Source organism: Tamandua tetradactyla, chromosome 1, assembly GCF_023851605.1.
Source record: "Tamandua tetradactyla isolate mTamTet1 chromosome 1, mTamTet1.pri, whole genome shotgun sequence".
Taxonomy (NCBI): Eukaryota; Metazoa; Chordata; class Mammalia; order Pilosa; family Myrmecophagidae; genus Tamandua; species Tamandua tetradactyla.
The window spans coordinates 143,585,762-143,602,914 of NC_135327.1; the positions used below are offsets into that span (position 1 = coordinate 143,585,762).

At 34.9% G+C, this 17,153-nt stretch overlaps 1 protein-coding gene across 21 annotated transcripts in view; it reads right to left on the reverse strand.

Moving 5' to 3' along the window:
• The window catches only part of SRPK2 (SRSF protein kinase 2), a 341,198-nt gene that overhangs the window by 155,321 nt on the left and 168,724 nt on the right, over positions 1-17,153 (reverse strand). Inside the window, exon 1 of one of the 21 annotated variants that reach the window (XM_077159916.1) lies at positions 16,728-16,759. The exons of the other annotated variants lie outside the window; for them this stretch is intronic. Within the exon in view, the coding sequence (XP_077016031.1) occupies positions 16,728-16,744 (17 nt within the window). The 5' untranslated portion in view covers positions 16,745-16,759. Of the gene's footprint in view, positions 1-16,727; positions 16,760-17,153 lie in introns of those variants that run through there. 21 annotated transcript variants of the gene reach the window in all.

A 17,153-nucleotide genomic window follows, 5' to 3' on the forward strand; every position in this document is an offset into this window, starting at 1 on the left:
ATTAACTAAACAAATATAAGAGCATGACAATTTAACAGTGCCTAATACTATGTATTAAACAGTAATTAAAATGAAGCTCAATTCTTGGTATTTCAATTGACTGGACTGATGATCTTTTTTGATCATCACTTGAAAATGCTGCTATTATTTAAAAGAAGCAGATTCTGTGGTACTAAGAAGTCAGAGTCACACTTGTATATAAACGCCAACCATTGTTCCCAAGAAACTGCATAGCTCTCTTCAGAGAGAAAAGATTGAAAAACCCATTTGTCAAACCAGCCTGGGTAAGAGTAGGACACCAGTTATACGTGCTCTGTTTGATGGCCAAGGATGGCATTCCCAACCTCTTTCTGCCTTCCTGGTGCCTATAAATTGATACAAATGGAGAAATACACAAAAAGCACTTGCTCTTTTATATATGTGCAACCTGACTCAGGACACTTTGTATGTAAAAAACATTCTGCATCTTTGTTATTCAGACATCCTACCAAGTAACAGGCAGCACAGGGTTTGGAAGCAACAAAACCTGACTCTGAAAATAGTTCTATCACTACCTGGTAACACTGCAACACTATTAACATTTGCTGAGTGATTTCCTTACTGATAGAGTGGAAATGAAACTATTTACACTACCCACCCTTGGATTTATTATTTATTTATTATTTTTTTTTAAGAATTAAGCTAATAATAGACAAGAGAATGTTCAGTAAGGCAATTAAGTTATTATTTCCATGTTGTGGCCAGAGCAGAGCTAAAATAATCATACCAGTATAATTAAAAATAATCACTCTTGGGCGGGCCATGGTTGCTCAGCAGGCGGAGTTCTCGCCTGTCATGCCAGAGACCCAGGTTCGATTCTTGGTGCCTGCCCATGCAAAAAAATAATAATAATAATCATTCTTGATTTTCTTAAGGAAGAGAAAGGAAACTGGTTAAACCAATTGTTTTTGTACAATATTCCAAGGCTAAATTTCTTATTTCAAATACTGAAAGTTGTTAGTTTACCAGCTTCGTATTTGGAACCTTAGACAATCAGAAACACTACACTATTTTGTGCATCAATTTCCTTAGTATAAAACAAGGGTGATGGATGAACTGGATCTACAAATTTCCTTAGTCATATTTTTTCTTCCCATTCATCACCTTGTACATTCCTGGCCAAATTTAAGGACAAGATTTTGATTTGTTAATAAAAATAAATTATTATAACTGAACTGCATAATTCATAAATGTACTTTTAGCTTTCACAAATGTAACTCTATTAGAGTTAGAGGGGAAATAATTATTTTGATAAGTGTGGTGATTCCGCCAACATTCCTTTCAATAAGTGTATGATCTGGAATGAACATGAGATATGCTGTATACATTTTCAATTTATTCATATGAGCTCTTTTTGCCCATGTACCGCCTAAAGCATGAGAATCTTACTGAGCTTGAGCTAAGTGTTAATCTAGTGTTAAAAAACAAAACAAAACATTATTTTATGTACCAATGTACTTGAATGCAAGAGAATAAACACTGACTAGTGTCACTGGAGAAAAAGTTGGCTGTGTCGGACTTACTGGAACACTCTATCAGTTACCATATGATAACTTCACATTTGGCAAAATACAGTTTTTACCTTAGACACATGCAGGATGGGACCCCACTGAACCTTAATGTGAATTTATAAGTTCAAAACTACAAAAGGTACCAAATCACATCATAGAACTAGGAAGCATCATCTTTGGAAAAGGCAACTTCAGTGGATTCACTTTTTTTTTTTTTTTTTTTTTTTTATTAACGGAAAGAAAGAAAAAATAAATAAAAATAAAAATAAAAAACAGAAATTATCACAACATTTAGAAATCATACCGTTCTACATATGCACTCAGTAATTCTTAACATCATCACATAGATGCATGATCATCGTTTCTTAGTACATTTGCATCGGTTTAGAGGAACTAGCAACACAACAGAAAAAGATATAAAATGTTAATATAGAGAAAAGAAATAAAAGTAGTAATGATAGTAAAAAACAACAACAAAAAAACCCTATAGCTCAGATGCAGCTTCATTCAGTGTTTTAACATGATTACTTTACAATTAGGTATTACTGTGCTGTCCATTTTTGAGTTTTTGTATCTAGTCCTATTGCACAGTCTGTATCCCATCAGCTCCAATTACCCATTATCTTACCCTGTTTCTAACTCCTGCTGGACTCTGTTACCAATGACATATTTCAAGTTTATTCTCGAATGTCCGTTCACATCAGTGGGACCATACAGTATTTGTCCTTTAGTTTTTGGCTGGACTCACTCAGCATAATATTCTCTAGGTCCATCCATGTTATTACATGCCTCATAAGTTTATCTTGTCTTAAAGCTGCATAATATTCCATCGTACGTATATACCACAGTTTATTTAGCCATTATTCTGTTGATGGACAATTTGGCTGTTTCCATCTCTTTGCAATTGTAAATAACGCTGCTATAAACATTGGTGTGCAAATGTCCTTTTGTGTCTTTGCCCTTAAGTCCTTTGAGTAGATACCTAGCAATGGTATTGCTGGGTCGTATGGCAATTCTATATTCAGCTTTTTGAGGAACCGCCAAACTGCCTTCCACAGTGGTTACACCATTTGACATTCCCACCAACAGTGGATAAGTGTGCCTCTTTCACCGCATCCTCTCCAGCACTTGTCATTTTCTGTTTTGTTGATAATGGCCATTCTGGTGGGTGTGAGATGATATCTCATTGTGGTTTTGATTTGCATTTCTCTAATGGCCAGGGACATTGAGCATTTCTTCATGTGCCTCTTGGCCATCCGTATTTCCTCTTCTGATAGGTGTCTGTTCAAGTCTTTTTCCCATTTTGTAATTGGGTTGGCTGTCTTTTTGTTGTTGAGTTGAACAATCTCTTTATCTATTCTGGATACTAGACCTTTATCTGATATGTCATTTCCAAATATTATCTCCCATTGTGTAGGCTGTCTTTCTACTTTCTTGATGAAGTTCTTTGATGCACAAAAGTGTTTAATTTTGAGGAGCTCCCATTTATTTATTTCTTTCTTCAGTGCTCTTGCTTTAGGTTTAAGGTCCATAAGTAGATCCACTTTTAAAACATTAAATTTGAAGACATTTCCTAGAAAACACTTGATTTGCAATTATCTAAAATTATTTCTACAAAAAAATTTGTCATGAATATCTGTTTCTAAGAATGAGAAAGTCTTTAATGCTCCCCTTAAAATCTGTGATTCTGTTCAAGACAGGTGGGTGAACAGTAGGCAGGTTTTACTATGAGGCTCATCAGGTCCATTTTTGCCACTAGCCATTAAATATTTTAATAGCAACTCTGGGAAAGGCAGCGAATAATTGTGTTTTTCTCCAAGAGCCAAGTGGACTTCCAAGCAGGGTCTAAACTGCCACTGGGAACATGACTGAGCTAAACTCAGGTCAGGTGACAGGGGAGGAATGAAATAGGTATGAAAAGAACACTGCACAACTCATTTACACCCAAACACAATTTCTTTACCTGTTTACTTTGAAATAAATACTTGAAACTGTGCTTAAACTGAAGTAAGACTACCAGGAGACCACCATAGCAATGTATCCATGGAAGACTCCTCTTCTTCAATTACAAAAGCCCAGAAAAAAATATGACAGTCCTAAAAGGGAGGGCAAAGTCACATGTTACAGATCAAGTTTTTTTTAATATCATAGACAGCTGAGACTTCAAGAGAAGTTTTTCATTTATCCAAATATAGATTTTCAATTTTCAAATTATAGCTTGATAAATACCCTGTAAGGAAGATGGCAGGCTTTCTTTTTTTTAATCTTTTAAGAGAACATGAAAAAAATTTGAGCTAATTAAATATTTGGATGAACAAAAAATTTTCCTTTTACAAACTTTCTTCTATATTAAATGAATACAACACTCAACATAACTTAAATGTAAACCTTTTCTAGCCCTCCATTAGACAGAGATTCCTCCTATAAACTAAGGATTATCCTGACCCCAGAAAAAAAGATGTCCTTTTTCATTCTGGGACAAAGAGTACTTTAATAAACATTAGTAAATTCCATCAAGAAAAAAAGGCTGGGAAAGGGCACAAGAATTGAATTTCAAATGAGAATTTTGCTTTTTTTTTTCTCTTTTATAAGCTCTAGGTAAAATTGAATGGCAGGAATAACAAATTCAATCTAAAATGTGTACGTATGCATAAACTATAATTTATCTTCATCTCTTTTATCAGACGTAACACAGACTTGGAAATTTGTATTTTTCATCTTTCCCTTCAGAGCCAGGCATTTAAGAAACTAAACAGCTTCTGCCTAATAGACATTGTTTTTATTTTGGTAGAATATTAAAAGAGGACTTAAGATTTGGTAAGTAGTGTGATGGCAGATAATTAAACAATACCTTTCTCCCTTAAAAGAGTGATTAAAATGGGAAATTTTGTTACCATAATAAAAATTTAATAGTAAAAGACCATCTCCTAATAAATCAACTCAAAATAATTTTATCAATGAATAAATAACCAGTGAATGCAATTTCTTATAAACTACTAATGCAACGTAGAGTAAAGGAAATAAACCATTTTACCCATACAGTACATTATTATCAGGATAGGAAGGGAAGTAATAAATGAATAATAAAATGGAATAATAGGGTGGAGATTTGGAAAGAGAAATAACAATAAGAAAACAACAAATGTTCTTTTCTAAATGAAAAAAAAGAAAGGTTAAATTAACAGAGTTCTTTGGCATTCCCATTTGAAAATAAAATTAATAAATATAATTAAAATTCTAATTCCTGTGCCATTTGAAGTCACATTTCAAAGGCTCAACGCAACAGCCATGTCTATTACATTACAGAATGTTTCAACACCACAAAAAGTCTGCTGGAAAGCACTGATCTAAAATATTTTAAACAATTTTATATATCCACTGAACAACGTCTTTGTTATATAATGTCAATAGTATATAGCAAGACAAACATTTCAAATTATCAACTTTGAGCCAGGAATCCTGTAGTCACAACCATATACAACACAGAAAAAAACCACAGGAAGTTCAACAAGCTTTTTGTAAAGGAGCACCAATACCCATCCAAACAAATAAAGAACCACCTCCTTTAAAACCCTGGAGAGAAATTAATAGCACAGTCTTTCTTGGTAATCCATTTCAATGTTTAACATTCCCCAACGTCAGGAATTCACCAGCCCTATTAGGGTTAAATTAAATAACATAAGCACACTCAAATGGTTAATGCTGTCATAATTCTTCTACCCATTTCCAGAGCAGATAAATGATATCTTGCCACCAAGTCTTTAAAATACTTCGTGGCCGTCTAGTCTAGAAGGAAAAAACAGATTTCCTCATCTTTCTTAAAAGACTTTAAGGAGCATGCGCATGTTCTAAACAATGGCAAGGAACATCTCCCTTGCTAAAAACTTTCAACTGCTCTTGATAAACTTCAATGTAATCTATACCTCACCACTGCAAAGATGATTTTTTTTACCACCAGAGTCTGTTCTCACCTCGTTCCCCTCCTTCCCTCCAGTCCTCTTCTTCAGCCTCATGGGATTATTTATAGTTCCCATATGGCACCATGGCGTTTCATTTTACCATGACTTCTCAAAGACTGTTTCCTCAGCCTGGAACACTAACCTAAGGAGTTTGGACTTCAGATGCAAGCTGTCTTGTGACACCAAACAGACACTAAAAAAGAAAACTGGATTCAAATTTCAGCAAGAAAAATGTATTTTTCCAAAAGGAAAACCTCAACTTCCAAGGCGATTAAATTTTGCAACAAAATAAAATCAGTGAGTACCTATGGAACATCCCCAATGCTCTGATTTAACAGTAAGGTTGAAGAATCTTGATTTCTGCAAACCCTAAGATAAATAAAACCAGGAAAATCAACCATCTGTGTTGAATATTTTTTCATCTGCAAGGAGTGAGAAACTTGGATCACATATCTTTTTAAGATCCCTTACAAAATAAAGATTGATAAGCATAAACAAAACACCCAAATGTATTTCACAGTAACTGACTTTTTCACTAACTGCTAACCGCTAATCAATGGGATACTAAGTACACCTTAGGCATTTCATAAATGTTTGACTGAATTCAAGCCTATTGCAAGTCTTAAATCTTGTAAAAGTGGACTGTACTGTCTTTGCATTCATTTGTGCTCACACCTCTGAAAAACAGGGGGCACCACAGTAATCTTTGGCTTTACTGCACTTGAGAGATGTAAGGAACATAGAGAATAAGTCAGCACTGTCCAGCATATTGATCAATTTCCTCTATATAACACCTGAAAAAGAGTCACTCTTTAGAATCCCAAATATGGGGTAAGCAAAAAGATTCTTTTATACGCTGCAATTTAACACTCCTTATCAAGAGCCTGACAAGTTTGTACCTTTTGACCATGTCATTCCACTTCTAAGTCTCAATAGATAAATTAAGGTACATCCGGATATTGTATGGTCCATCCATACAATGGACTTAGTCCTATGTAGTCTTTAAAAATGATACTATAAAAAACGAAGCTGTAGAAGATTATTTAATAACAGAAGAAAAATCCTATGTTAAGTGTAAAAAAGTCAATTACACAGTAATCTGTCAGTACGATACTGACTTTTCTTGCTGGTAATGGTGTTACTATTAAACCTGATTTTTACAGATACATAGAACAGGTACCTAAATCTAAAACAAAAAATTAACCATGGTGATCAAACTCTTTAATAATAAAAACATGGTGCTTTTGGACAGGCCATGGTGGCTCAGTGGCAGAGTGCTTGTCTGCCATGCCGGAGATCTGGGTTCAATTTCCTATGTCTGACCATGTAAACAACAACAACAAAAAAAACACAGGGCTTTTTGTAGTCCTTTTAATCTATATTTTCTAAAATGAAACAGTACTTCTTTTAAGATATGTGCAGAAGGTTATCTTTTAAAAGTAATAAAATACTAATAAAAAGAGGAAAATATTTGGGTTTTCCTGGGAAACTAGTATATTTTCTCCTGATAGGTAATTAGAAAAATGTTACCTTTTCTCCTTTGGTTTGGCTGGCAAGAAGTTTAAAGACAAATCTGTTAGTCACCTTAGCAGCAGCACAACAAATATAGTCCACATATCTTGGTCTGCATCTGACTATCCTCCATCATATTTTTCTACCCTGACCTGCATTTTCTCTAATCCTTTATTGCCTTCTAGGTACTCAAATTCTTTTTTTTTTTTTTTGGGGGGGGGGGATGAATGAAAGGGACAAAGAGAGAAAGATCAAAAGAGAAAAAGCAATAGAAATACAAGAATGAGGGTGGCAGTCATGAAAACAAAAAATATCCTACTTCTATAAATTTCAGATTATTTATAAAAAGTTAAGTTCCACTGTACTGGGAGATTAATAATACATACGGAATAAATTAATGAACATGACTGCCCAGTTTGGGCAGTCTGCCTTCTACTGCCTTCCTACTCTAAACAATTGATATCTTACTAAATTTTGCTATCTTACTGTGTGTTCATCAGAGCAGTGATCACCAATGTTTTTTGTTTGTTTGTTTTCACCACTGTTTTTGCATTTCTGATATGTCAGAAAGATCCAGAGACATACCCCTCAGCATGACAACAGTTTTACTTCTATGCCTTCAATCTACAGATAATGCTCGGTACTCATAACAACTGAAAATCCCTTGCAATAGTCTGCACAAGTCTGTGGCTAACAAACTGTGAATCAGTGCACAACAGCAGAGAGGAAAAATATTTACCTTGAGGGGCATATGGATGATGCTCTTTTTCAAGTCCTGGAAAGAGTTGTTTTCTTTTGGTTTTTAATTTGAGCCATCATTTAAAATTGAGAGACATGACATAAAATTTCAAATTTTCAACTTCTCTTAATAAAATCAAAGAGCTGTCAACATTTGGTCTATATTCCTATAGGCAGCAATCAGCAACTGCTGAAAAGCAGATGTGATTATTTCTCCAGTTTTCCACAATCCCCACCTGGCCATCCTAACCCATATATGCACCTTGGTAGGCAACTGTGTTTATAACCCCTTCACCATAACTGTCGTCTTTTATAAGTTCCCCAAAGATGTAGTTACTATTCATTTACAATTGTTTAAGGGAGTACCAAGGGCTACTGTGCACACCCTAAAAGTGAGCCAATTTATCACAGAGGCAAGCCACACCAATTTTGGACAGCTCACAACTTTTTGTGCTGTGTTTGCCACTCCTTGCTTTCCAAATTACTGAGTGGCTAGTGCAGAGTACCTGCTGATGATGTTGGGTGGATGGGTGGATGAGTGGATGGACAGATGGATGTAACAACTGTAGTTTAATTTCTCCCAGCCTCTGGCACTAAAGGATTCAGTTACAAAGGGAATCTGCAGTACGGTTGTTAAAGGTACAGTTATTTATTATTAGTATTGCCATTGTTAGTATAAATCACTCTTCACATTTCTTCTGAACTTCTTTGTTCAATTCATCGTGAACTACCAATTTGGGGGAAGGGTTCCCAGAGTGAGAGGTGGAGGCATTACTGCTGGTATGCAAAATTACCTAAAATCATTTTTGGGGTCCAGACATTAAACTACATTGAATCAGGTACTATAAAGTTATTCCTCCAAGGTACTTTTTATTTTTCCGAGTGTATCAAAGAGTAAGTCTCACTTCGGTGCTAGTTCATATTTAAGCTCCTTTTAATGACATTTGTTAACTTAATTTCCCTTGTAAACAAAGAGGGAACATAGGGTTCAGGCTTGAAGCCTTCCTTTATCAGGCAACAGAATCTAGAACAGATTTAATAGTAATTGCTCTTAAAGACAAATGATACTGGTTTCTTCATTTCTGGTAAGACTCCTTTTTAAAGAAAGATATTTAAGTTTTTAAAAGCATTAATGATGGTACAGGAGGAGTGCATATATGACAAAAAAACACAAAGGTAATATAGGAAAATACTGATATTTGGGAAATAAATGGCTACAGGGTAAGTTGCTATATTGGCACAAAGATGGAAAATGATTAGATTTACTTCCATTTCTATTTTACATTAAAATTAAAAATATATACAACCTCCAGATGGGTCCCTGGACCAGATAAGTCCTAAAGCCTCTCCAGAATCAACTTTCCATTCCCCTATCCTATATTATCAACAACCCCTTCCAACATGAAAAAATAAGACTGGGCACAGCCCAAAAATCCCTAAAGAGTGGGAGAAAGATCAAAGGTGGATGGTGGAGTTATACTGAGAAGGTAAGGTTTAACCAATGACTATGACTGCTGAATCATTATACTGATTTTTTTTTTTTAGTCTCCAGTAACTTTAGAGAAGATAGAAGTAAAAACCCAAAATTGTGGAACTGAAACCCATACCAAATTCTGAAATCTGTTCTACAACTAATTGTTGAGACGTGCTTTGAAATTTACTGCCTTTTTTGTATGTTATTTTTCACAATAGGAAAAAAAGTTTATGATGATAAACATATATATTTAATAATAAAATTTGTATTTTAAGGTGACAGAAAAACCTAAGATCTATAACCTACAACTATTCTAAGAGCTAACAAATTAGTTTATGATTGATTGTAAGTTAGTAGTAATCTATGCTAATACCACAGAAATAGATGACTTGCTATACCAAATTATCTCCTATAAAGTTCACAATCTACAAACGATGGTGTAAAATATGTTATGATAAAAGTGCTTCTATATTTAAGTTCACATTCTGGGGTTAATGATAAGCAAATCAGTAAGAAGAACAAATGTCATAGATACTCCCCACTGTCAAACAGCAGCTGTGATAAATGCTATAAAGGAGTGCTCCTGCATCTATAAGAACTTATTATAATAGGAGTAATCTGACCCAGGCAGGACTTCCTTGAGATGGGAAGGATGGGATGAGCAAAACAGCAAGGCAAGAGGGACGTGACCTGAGGGTAGAAAAGTAGGCGATGTATAAGATGAGGCTGGAGAGAAAGACGAGGACCAGTTAGTGCAAGGCCTCGGCTGGCTGAGTTATGGGATTTACATTCACACTGAAAACAATGGGCAGACAGCTAAAGGGTTATAAAAGTGGAATGACCTACCTATTGAGACTGTCTTCACCAAGGTTTGCTCTAGCTATAATGTGGGCAGCCCTCCACAGAGGGATCAGGAAACAGGCAGAATGAAAGTTTAAATGGGTAACAAACAAAATAATTTAGAAACTAATGCATAAAGATCAAATAAATAAAGATCATAGAACGTGCAGATAACTGTCTAGTTTATTAGCAGAAAGTAAATGATAACTATATTTTTGCTTTCCTTAGGTATACTGTTCTAGTTTGCCAGCTGCTGGAATGCAGTATACGAGAAATGGAATGGCTTTTAAAAAGGGAAATTTAATGAGTTGCTAGTTTATAGTTCTAAGGCCGAGAAAATGTCTCAAAGCAAGTCTCTAGAAATGTCCAATCCAGGCATCCAGGGAAAGATACCTTGATTCAAGCAGGCCGATGAAGTTCAGGGTTTCTTTCTCAAGTGGAAAGACACATGGAGAACACAGTCAGGATTCCTCTCTCATCTGGAAAGGCACATAGCAAAAATGGCATCATCTGCTAGTTTCTTCTGGCTTCCTGTTTCATGAAGCTCCCCGAGAAGCGTTTTCCTTCTTCATCTCCAGAGGTTACTGGCTGGTGAACTCTGCTTCTCATGGCTATGTCGTTCTGCTCTGCTCTCTCTCTGAATCTCTTATTCTCCAAAACGTTTCCTCTTTTATAGGACTCTAATAAACCAATCAAGACCCACCCAAATGGGTGGAGACATGTCACTACCTAATCCAGTTTAACAACCACTCTTGACTAAATCACATGATCCAGGGAGAGGATCTGATTACAGTTTCAAACATACAGTATTGAATAGGGATTATTCTACCTTTATGAAATGGGATTTTGATTAAACATGGCTTTTCTAGGAGGCATACATCCTTTCAAACCAGCACATATATGATACAGAAATTTTATGATACAGAAATTTTAGAGACTAGGAACAATCTAAAATGTGACACTTTAAAATGTACCATAAACATCACAGTCCATTGCTAATCTGCCTACCTCAAGGATTTCAAAATAAAGAGGACTAGTACTCTACAGAAGGGCCCCCGAGGGTTGGGACACTGGACTGCACCCTATGGTCCCTGTTTGGTCTAAGCGTCTATTCTGATCTCTTTCAAATCAGTACTTAGCAGGAAGGGATGAAGGAAGGAAGGAGAAAGGAAAGAAGGAAGGGAGCGGAAGTGGAGAAAAAGGGGAGCGAGAAAGAATATGTAGAAAAAAGCTGCTGAGGATGAGGAACACTGGTGGGAGGAGTGTGGGTTGTAACATTCACTTCAGAAAACTGGCAATAACCACTAAAACCCAGCAACTGCAAACCTAAGAACCCACAGAAACTCACGCATAAGTTCATTTACCAAAAGATATATATACAAATGCTCATAGCAAGTATTCCTAATAGCCAAAAAATGCAAACATTACAAAGGCCCATCAATAGTAGCATGGATAAATTGACACATACTCCTAAAATGGAATACCATACAGCAATAAGACTGAATGAAGTTGCAACTATATGCAACAACATGAATAAATCTCATATAGTTAATGTTGGGAGAAAGAGGACAGATTCAAAAGAGTATACAGAGGGTTCAATTTATAAAATGTTCAAAATCAGGTACAACAATTACACAGCCATATGCGAAAAAATGAATTCCAATCCCTACTTTAATTTAAAGGTAAATTTACACTATAGTAAAGTCAAAATGGATTACAGATTTAGATATTCAGAACTAACATTAGGAGAAAACGGGAAAATCTTAATAAACTTGGGTTTGGTAAGGATTTCATAAACTAGATTTTATACAATTTAAAAAAAATTTGCCCTTCAAAAGATACAGACAAAGAAAGAGAAAAGACAAAAGAAACAAAAGCCCTATGGCTTTTACCTCTATAGGTCTTATAACCAGAATATAAAAGGAGTTTTTACAACTCAATACCAAGAAGATAAAAGCACAATTTTTTTTAATGGCCAACAAATTCACCAAAGAAGATATGTGGATGACAAATAAGCACATGAAAGCATACACATCATTAATCATTAGGGAAATGAAAATTGAAACCATAGTGACATACCACCACACATTTCATTAAAATGGCTAAAGTTTAAAATATTATACATAGTAAGTACTGACAAGGATGTAGAACAACTAGAACTCTATACGCAGCAGGTGGGAACATAAAATGGTACAATAAACCTTGAAAAACCAGTTGGGCAGTTTCTTAAAAAGCTAAACATACACCTACTATATAATCCAGCCTTTCCATTCCTAGGTATTTACTCAAGAGAAATGAAAGCATGTGCACACACAAAAAGTTGTACATGAATGTTCATTCATAGCAGCTTTGTTTGCAATAGCCCCAAATTGGTAAATTACCCAAAGCTTCATCAAAAGGATTAAAAATAATATAAATAATAAAAACACTGCTGAAATTAAACAAAAACAAAAGTGTAAGAATTGAGTGGAAGGAATTTAGATACATCACATCCCTACTACTCAGGGAAAAAAAAAAAAATCCGCAACTGTAGCAAGTAGACAAAGCCACTGCAGCGGGGGTGGTGTGTGTGTGTGTGTGTGTGTGTGTGTGTGTGTGTGTGTGTGTGTGTGTGTGTGTGTGTGTGTGTGTGTGTGTGTGTGTGTGTGTGTGTAAAAGTAAATGATGAATTGCACTGTGAAGTGGAAGCACACAGGAAAGAAAATCTAAAAACTTGCTCTTCTCCCATGATGACTCTTACAGTTTACCACAAAGACATGGAGGAAAATACAGTCAACATCAAACTAAATAAAAGACCCCAATATCCTGAATCCTTTTCCACTGAATACCCTTTACTTCATTTTCCTCTCTCGACTTCATTCATCTGGTCCCTTACTTTTTTTGTTTTGTTTTGTTTTGTTTTCTCCTTTTCATTCTCCCCATTCTTCTAGGCATCTCTTTTTGCTTTCTGCAGCCATCCACAATCATGCGCTCTTTTTCTCTTCATTTAAGAGGCTCCAAAATAAGAAAGAAATTAAAATACCCTCCATCTCAAAAGCACTGGTTCTTTATGTATTAAAAAGGCTTTATATTGGGGCAAGGACAGCCTATAATCTCTATCACTTCTCTCCATTTGGGGGCCAACCCTTATTAAAATACGAGATCTTAAAGGGTCAGCATCTGTTTCTCTCTCCATCAATCCCCTCTTTGGCACTGACAGAATTTGGCCACAGTGTAAATATTTTTATGACACTTTCTCCCTCTCCCTTTCTCTCCTGAAGGAGATAGCTAGCAAGTTGTGAATTCAAGTATGTGCTAGTTCTCTGGATTGCTCAGGATCTCAGTTAGCAGTTCTTACCCAAGTACAAGGATGAGGACTCCTTTATAACACCAGAAAAGATGTCAAAGCCCCACCTCACCCCCCAAAAAATAGAATTGATCCTTTTAGTATCTGTTCATTGAGAAAACAGAAACCATAAGACAGTACTATTTCATTAACTTTTAATTGATAGCTAATTTTACTGATTAGAACAACATCCATTTACATGGCTACACTACATATATATGAATGTCAATTCTCAGTTTCTCAGATCCCCCTTACCTCACAAACTCCTCAGCCTACATGGATTGGGAATAATATTTCTGAGCACTTTGGACTCAATTCTTGTTTATTAAGAATTATACAATTTCATTACATGAGTTCACTAAGGAAACAGCAATATATTTGACAAAAATTTTAGCATAGCCTAAGTGCCCTTCTGTTGACTAATGATATTTCTGGGATGATTTGATGAGTCCTCCTAACAGCCAGTCCTTCTATACACAGTACACATTTTCTCTCCCGCTCTTCTTCCCTCCCTAGAAAGCACTTAGAACTGGTATCTGGACTGTTTAATAAATGATTAACGGTAAGCTATAACCACCTTACCACTCTGTTCCTAGCTATTACATTTATTACCATTCCCCTTCTTCCCCACAGACGCCATCCCACAAATGTCCCAATCCCAGGAACACCCTGTGAGGAGAGGGCAAGAAGAAACAAAGGGCATGGAAGCCCAGTTTTGCATCAAATAAATATTCATTGAGTATTTTATTACATTAAATGGGGGATACACACAAGTAAAACTGTGTCTGCACTGTTGCCACCATGTTTAAGATGAATACATTCATTCAGCAGGCACTTGATTAAAAAGAAAATACTTGTGGAATTTACTTCCAGTATCTCCTGAAGGGGACTCTCTTGCCAACAAATATTTCTTCCTCTTAACTGGCCATAATACATAAACCGGGCATTATGTTTTTATTCATTCAATAATGTTCTCTGTCCTTAATTTTAAAAAAAAGTTAAGTTGAAGTTTTTCTCTCCAAAATACAACACCCACCCCCAAAATACTATAACCTGCTTTAACCCAATTACTTTTTGACCTCTGAGTCAGTCAGCCACTCTGAACAGAAGTACCCCATTCTTCCCCTATAAAATTACCTCATATGGACCTCCAACATTTTGTTAAAGGCAAAAATAAAGCTTTAAGTGTCATGGGTTAATTAAGATCTCAATATCCTTTCAAATTTGCCCCCTCAAACAATCTTCAAAATTTCGTATCTAATATTACTTCAAATCATAATATTATTTGTATTTTTTAATGAAGCAGAAGTCTACCCAAAAAAGTTAGGTTTATTTTTTGCTTTGCTTTTATCATTTTACAAAATTGCCTAAATAAAAATAATTCAATGAGAACCAGTTATTACAAGACTAACCATTTTAAGCAGTTTAAAAATATAAAATGGAAAAAGTAGTGGGCACATTACTTCGTAGTTTTTATTTATTATATTTGCTTGTAAAAAGATTGTTTCCTCTATTTGTTTCCCTGAAATATCAAGAGTATCTTATACCATAGGAACAAAAATCAATTATGGTGAATAACTTTTGCTTCTTACAATCAAGTAGCTTCTACCCACTTAAAAGAAAGAAGCCAAGGTTTCTTCATCCTCCTAACAATAGATACATTTGAATACTGACCAGAACATATGTAAATTGAAAATATCTTGAAGATGAAGGCCATACTTAAAACTGCTAACTTCAAATTTAAAAAAAATAAAGCAAATATCTGGGTAACCAGTAAATAAAGAACTATAGAAAGTGATGGTAAAATATTTCCTATGGGTAATGCTGCATGACAACTATTAAATTCCTACCCAAGGTATAGTGTTACTAGGACATAATTTTTTTTTTAGACTTCAGATTCTTATTTTTCAAGTTTTTGCAAACACACAAAAAAGACATGATTTGACTACTGATGGCTTTTAATAAAGGGGAGAAAAAAATAGAGTACCTTCTATTTTTAATATATTTACAATAATGAAAATTCTACATTTGCAATGTGTTAGTTGGCCCATAAGCTACTTTTATCATCCATTATGTTAGCATGTCATAACTGCCAAATTTATGTCTAGGTACCTCCCTTCCCCTCAACAATAAAATATAAAGCAAACTAGACCTGCTAAAGTTGTGTATAAAGTTTTCATTAAAACACATAGTAGCTGATTCCTAAACTTAAAAGATAATAATCACATTCATTCTCCCTTTCCTTCAAATAACCACACAAGCCTAAGGAAAAATAAATTAAATTACATAAATGTAACCATCAAAACATTTTAGATCATTCTTTCTTAAAAGTATGTCACTTAACCAGGAAAACCTCATCCAATCCTTGTTTTCCTATAATATTCATCCATTCTGATCAACACTCAGTTTATCAATATAGTATTCATGGACTACAAAAAAGTCATTATTCCTGTCATCCAATTAAGAATGCACTTCCTAGTAACCAAGCTCTAACACCATAGTGGACTCCTGGACCCTGTACTGTTTCCACCACCAGTCTTCTCAACCTCTCCCCTTTCCACCACCACCATTTTACTGGCAGAACATTCACAAGGCTGAAGACTGTTTTTCATCTCAGCACACAGAATCCTTAAAATTATAGGGCTAGTCACAAACCAGAAGTCAAAAGCTACATAAAAATAAACACAAACCTTTCTAATTTCTTCTGTTTTCAATCTCCAAAGAAAGCAATGTCATTTTTATTTTTAAGGCCCTAAAGTTATAGCCAGAAGCCTTTCACCTGATCATACTAATAAACTGATTCAGTGTGATCATTTTGCCATCAGACCATGTCTCCATACACTGGTGTACAGTAATTAAATTCATTTTACCATGCTAAAGTACTTCACCTCACATCTTCAATGTTTTTCCTATAACATTTCCTGACTATTAAATTGTTTCTTCTTCATACCTTCCTAAATATTAAATTTATAAGCAAAAGATAGCCCTGAAAAGTAACCCTATAAAATTAAATCAACACACCTTGATACAAATATCAACATTAAGCAAAAACACTAGATAACCAAGAGAAAGGTAAGCATCAACTGTTTGCCCAAGGAGCTCAATTTAAAATATGATATAGTATACACAATTTTGATAAACTGAAGTGAACACAATATTTACTACGTTAAAACAGACCCTCATTGCTAACATCCGATTTTTAAAAACCTTAATTTTATTTAATAAGGCAAAATAGTCATTTTAATGAAATATCTCCTCACAGGTATAATAATTTGACTGGCAGATAGAATAATTGCTTTAAAAATACTTCTGAGTCATTTTGTCCTTACCTGCAGGCATGAACCATTACTGCATGCAGTGACTGTTCCATTTCCTAGCACAGACTTGAAGAAGCATCATATCTCTCCTCCAAAATGTGACTAATACGTAGGTTTGCCATTCCTCAGATATTTACAAAAGGCACTCCCTTTCCACAGAAAATAATATTTATTATAACCAATAATCAAATATTTTTAACCTAGATCTTACAAATAACCTTGGTAGTTTTGTGTAGCAGCAACCTCCAAATACAGGAAGAAAATCTAATAGCACTTTCTTAAAGCAAAATAGTCTTTCTTTCTTTCATTGCTTTTTTGGCTAAATAAATTATTTATTAAAGCTTCAATAGCTGTCTCACTGAACCAGTGGTTGCTGTGTTATGGTGTGCATGCAGCAGCTGATTAGGCTTCACTATTTTTTAAAATATCAATTACCCT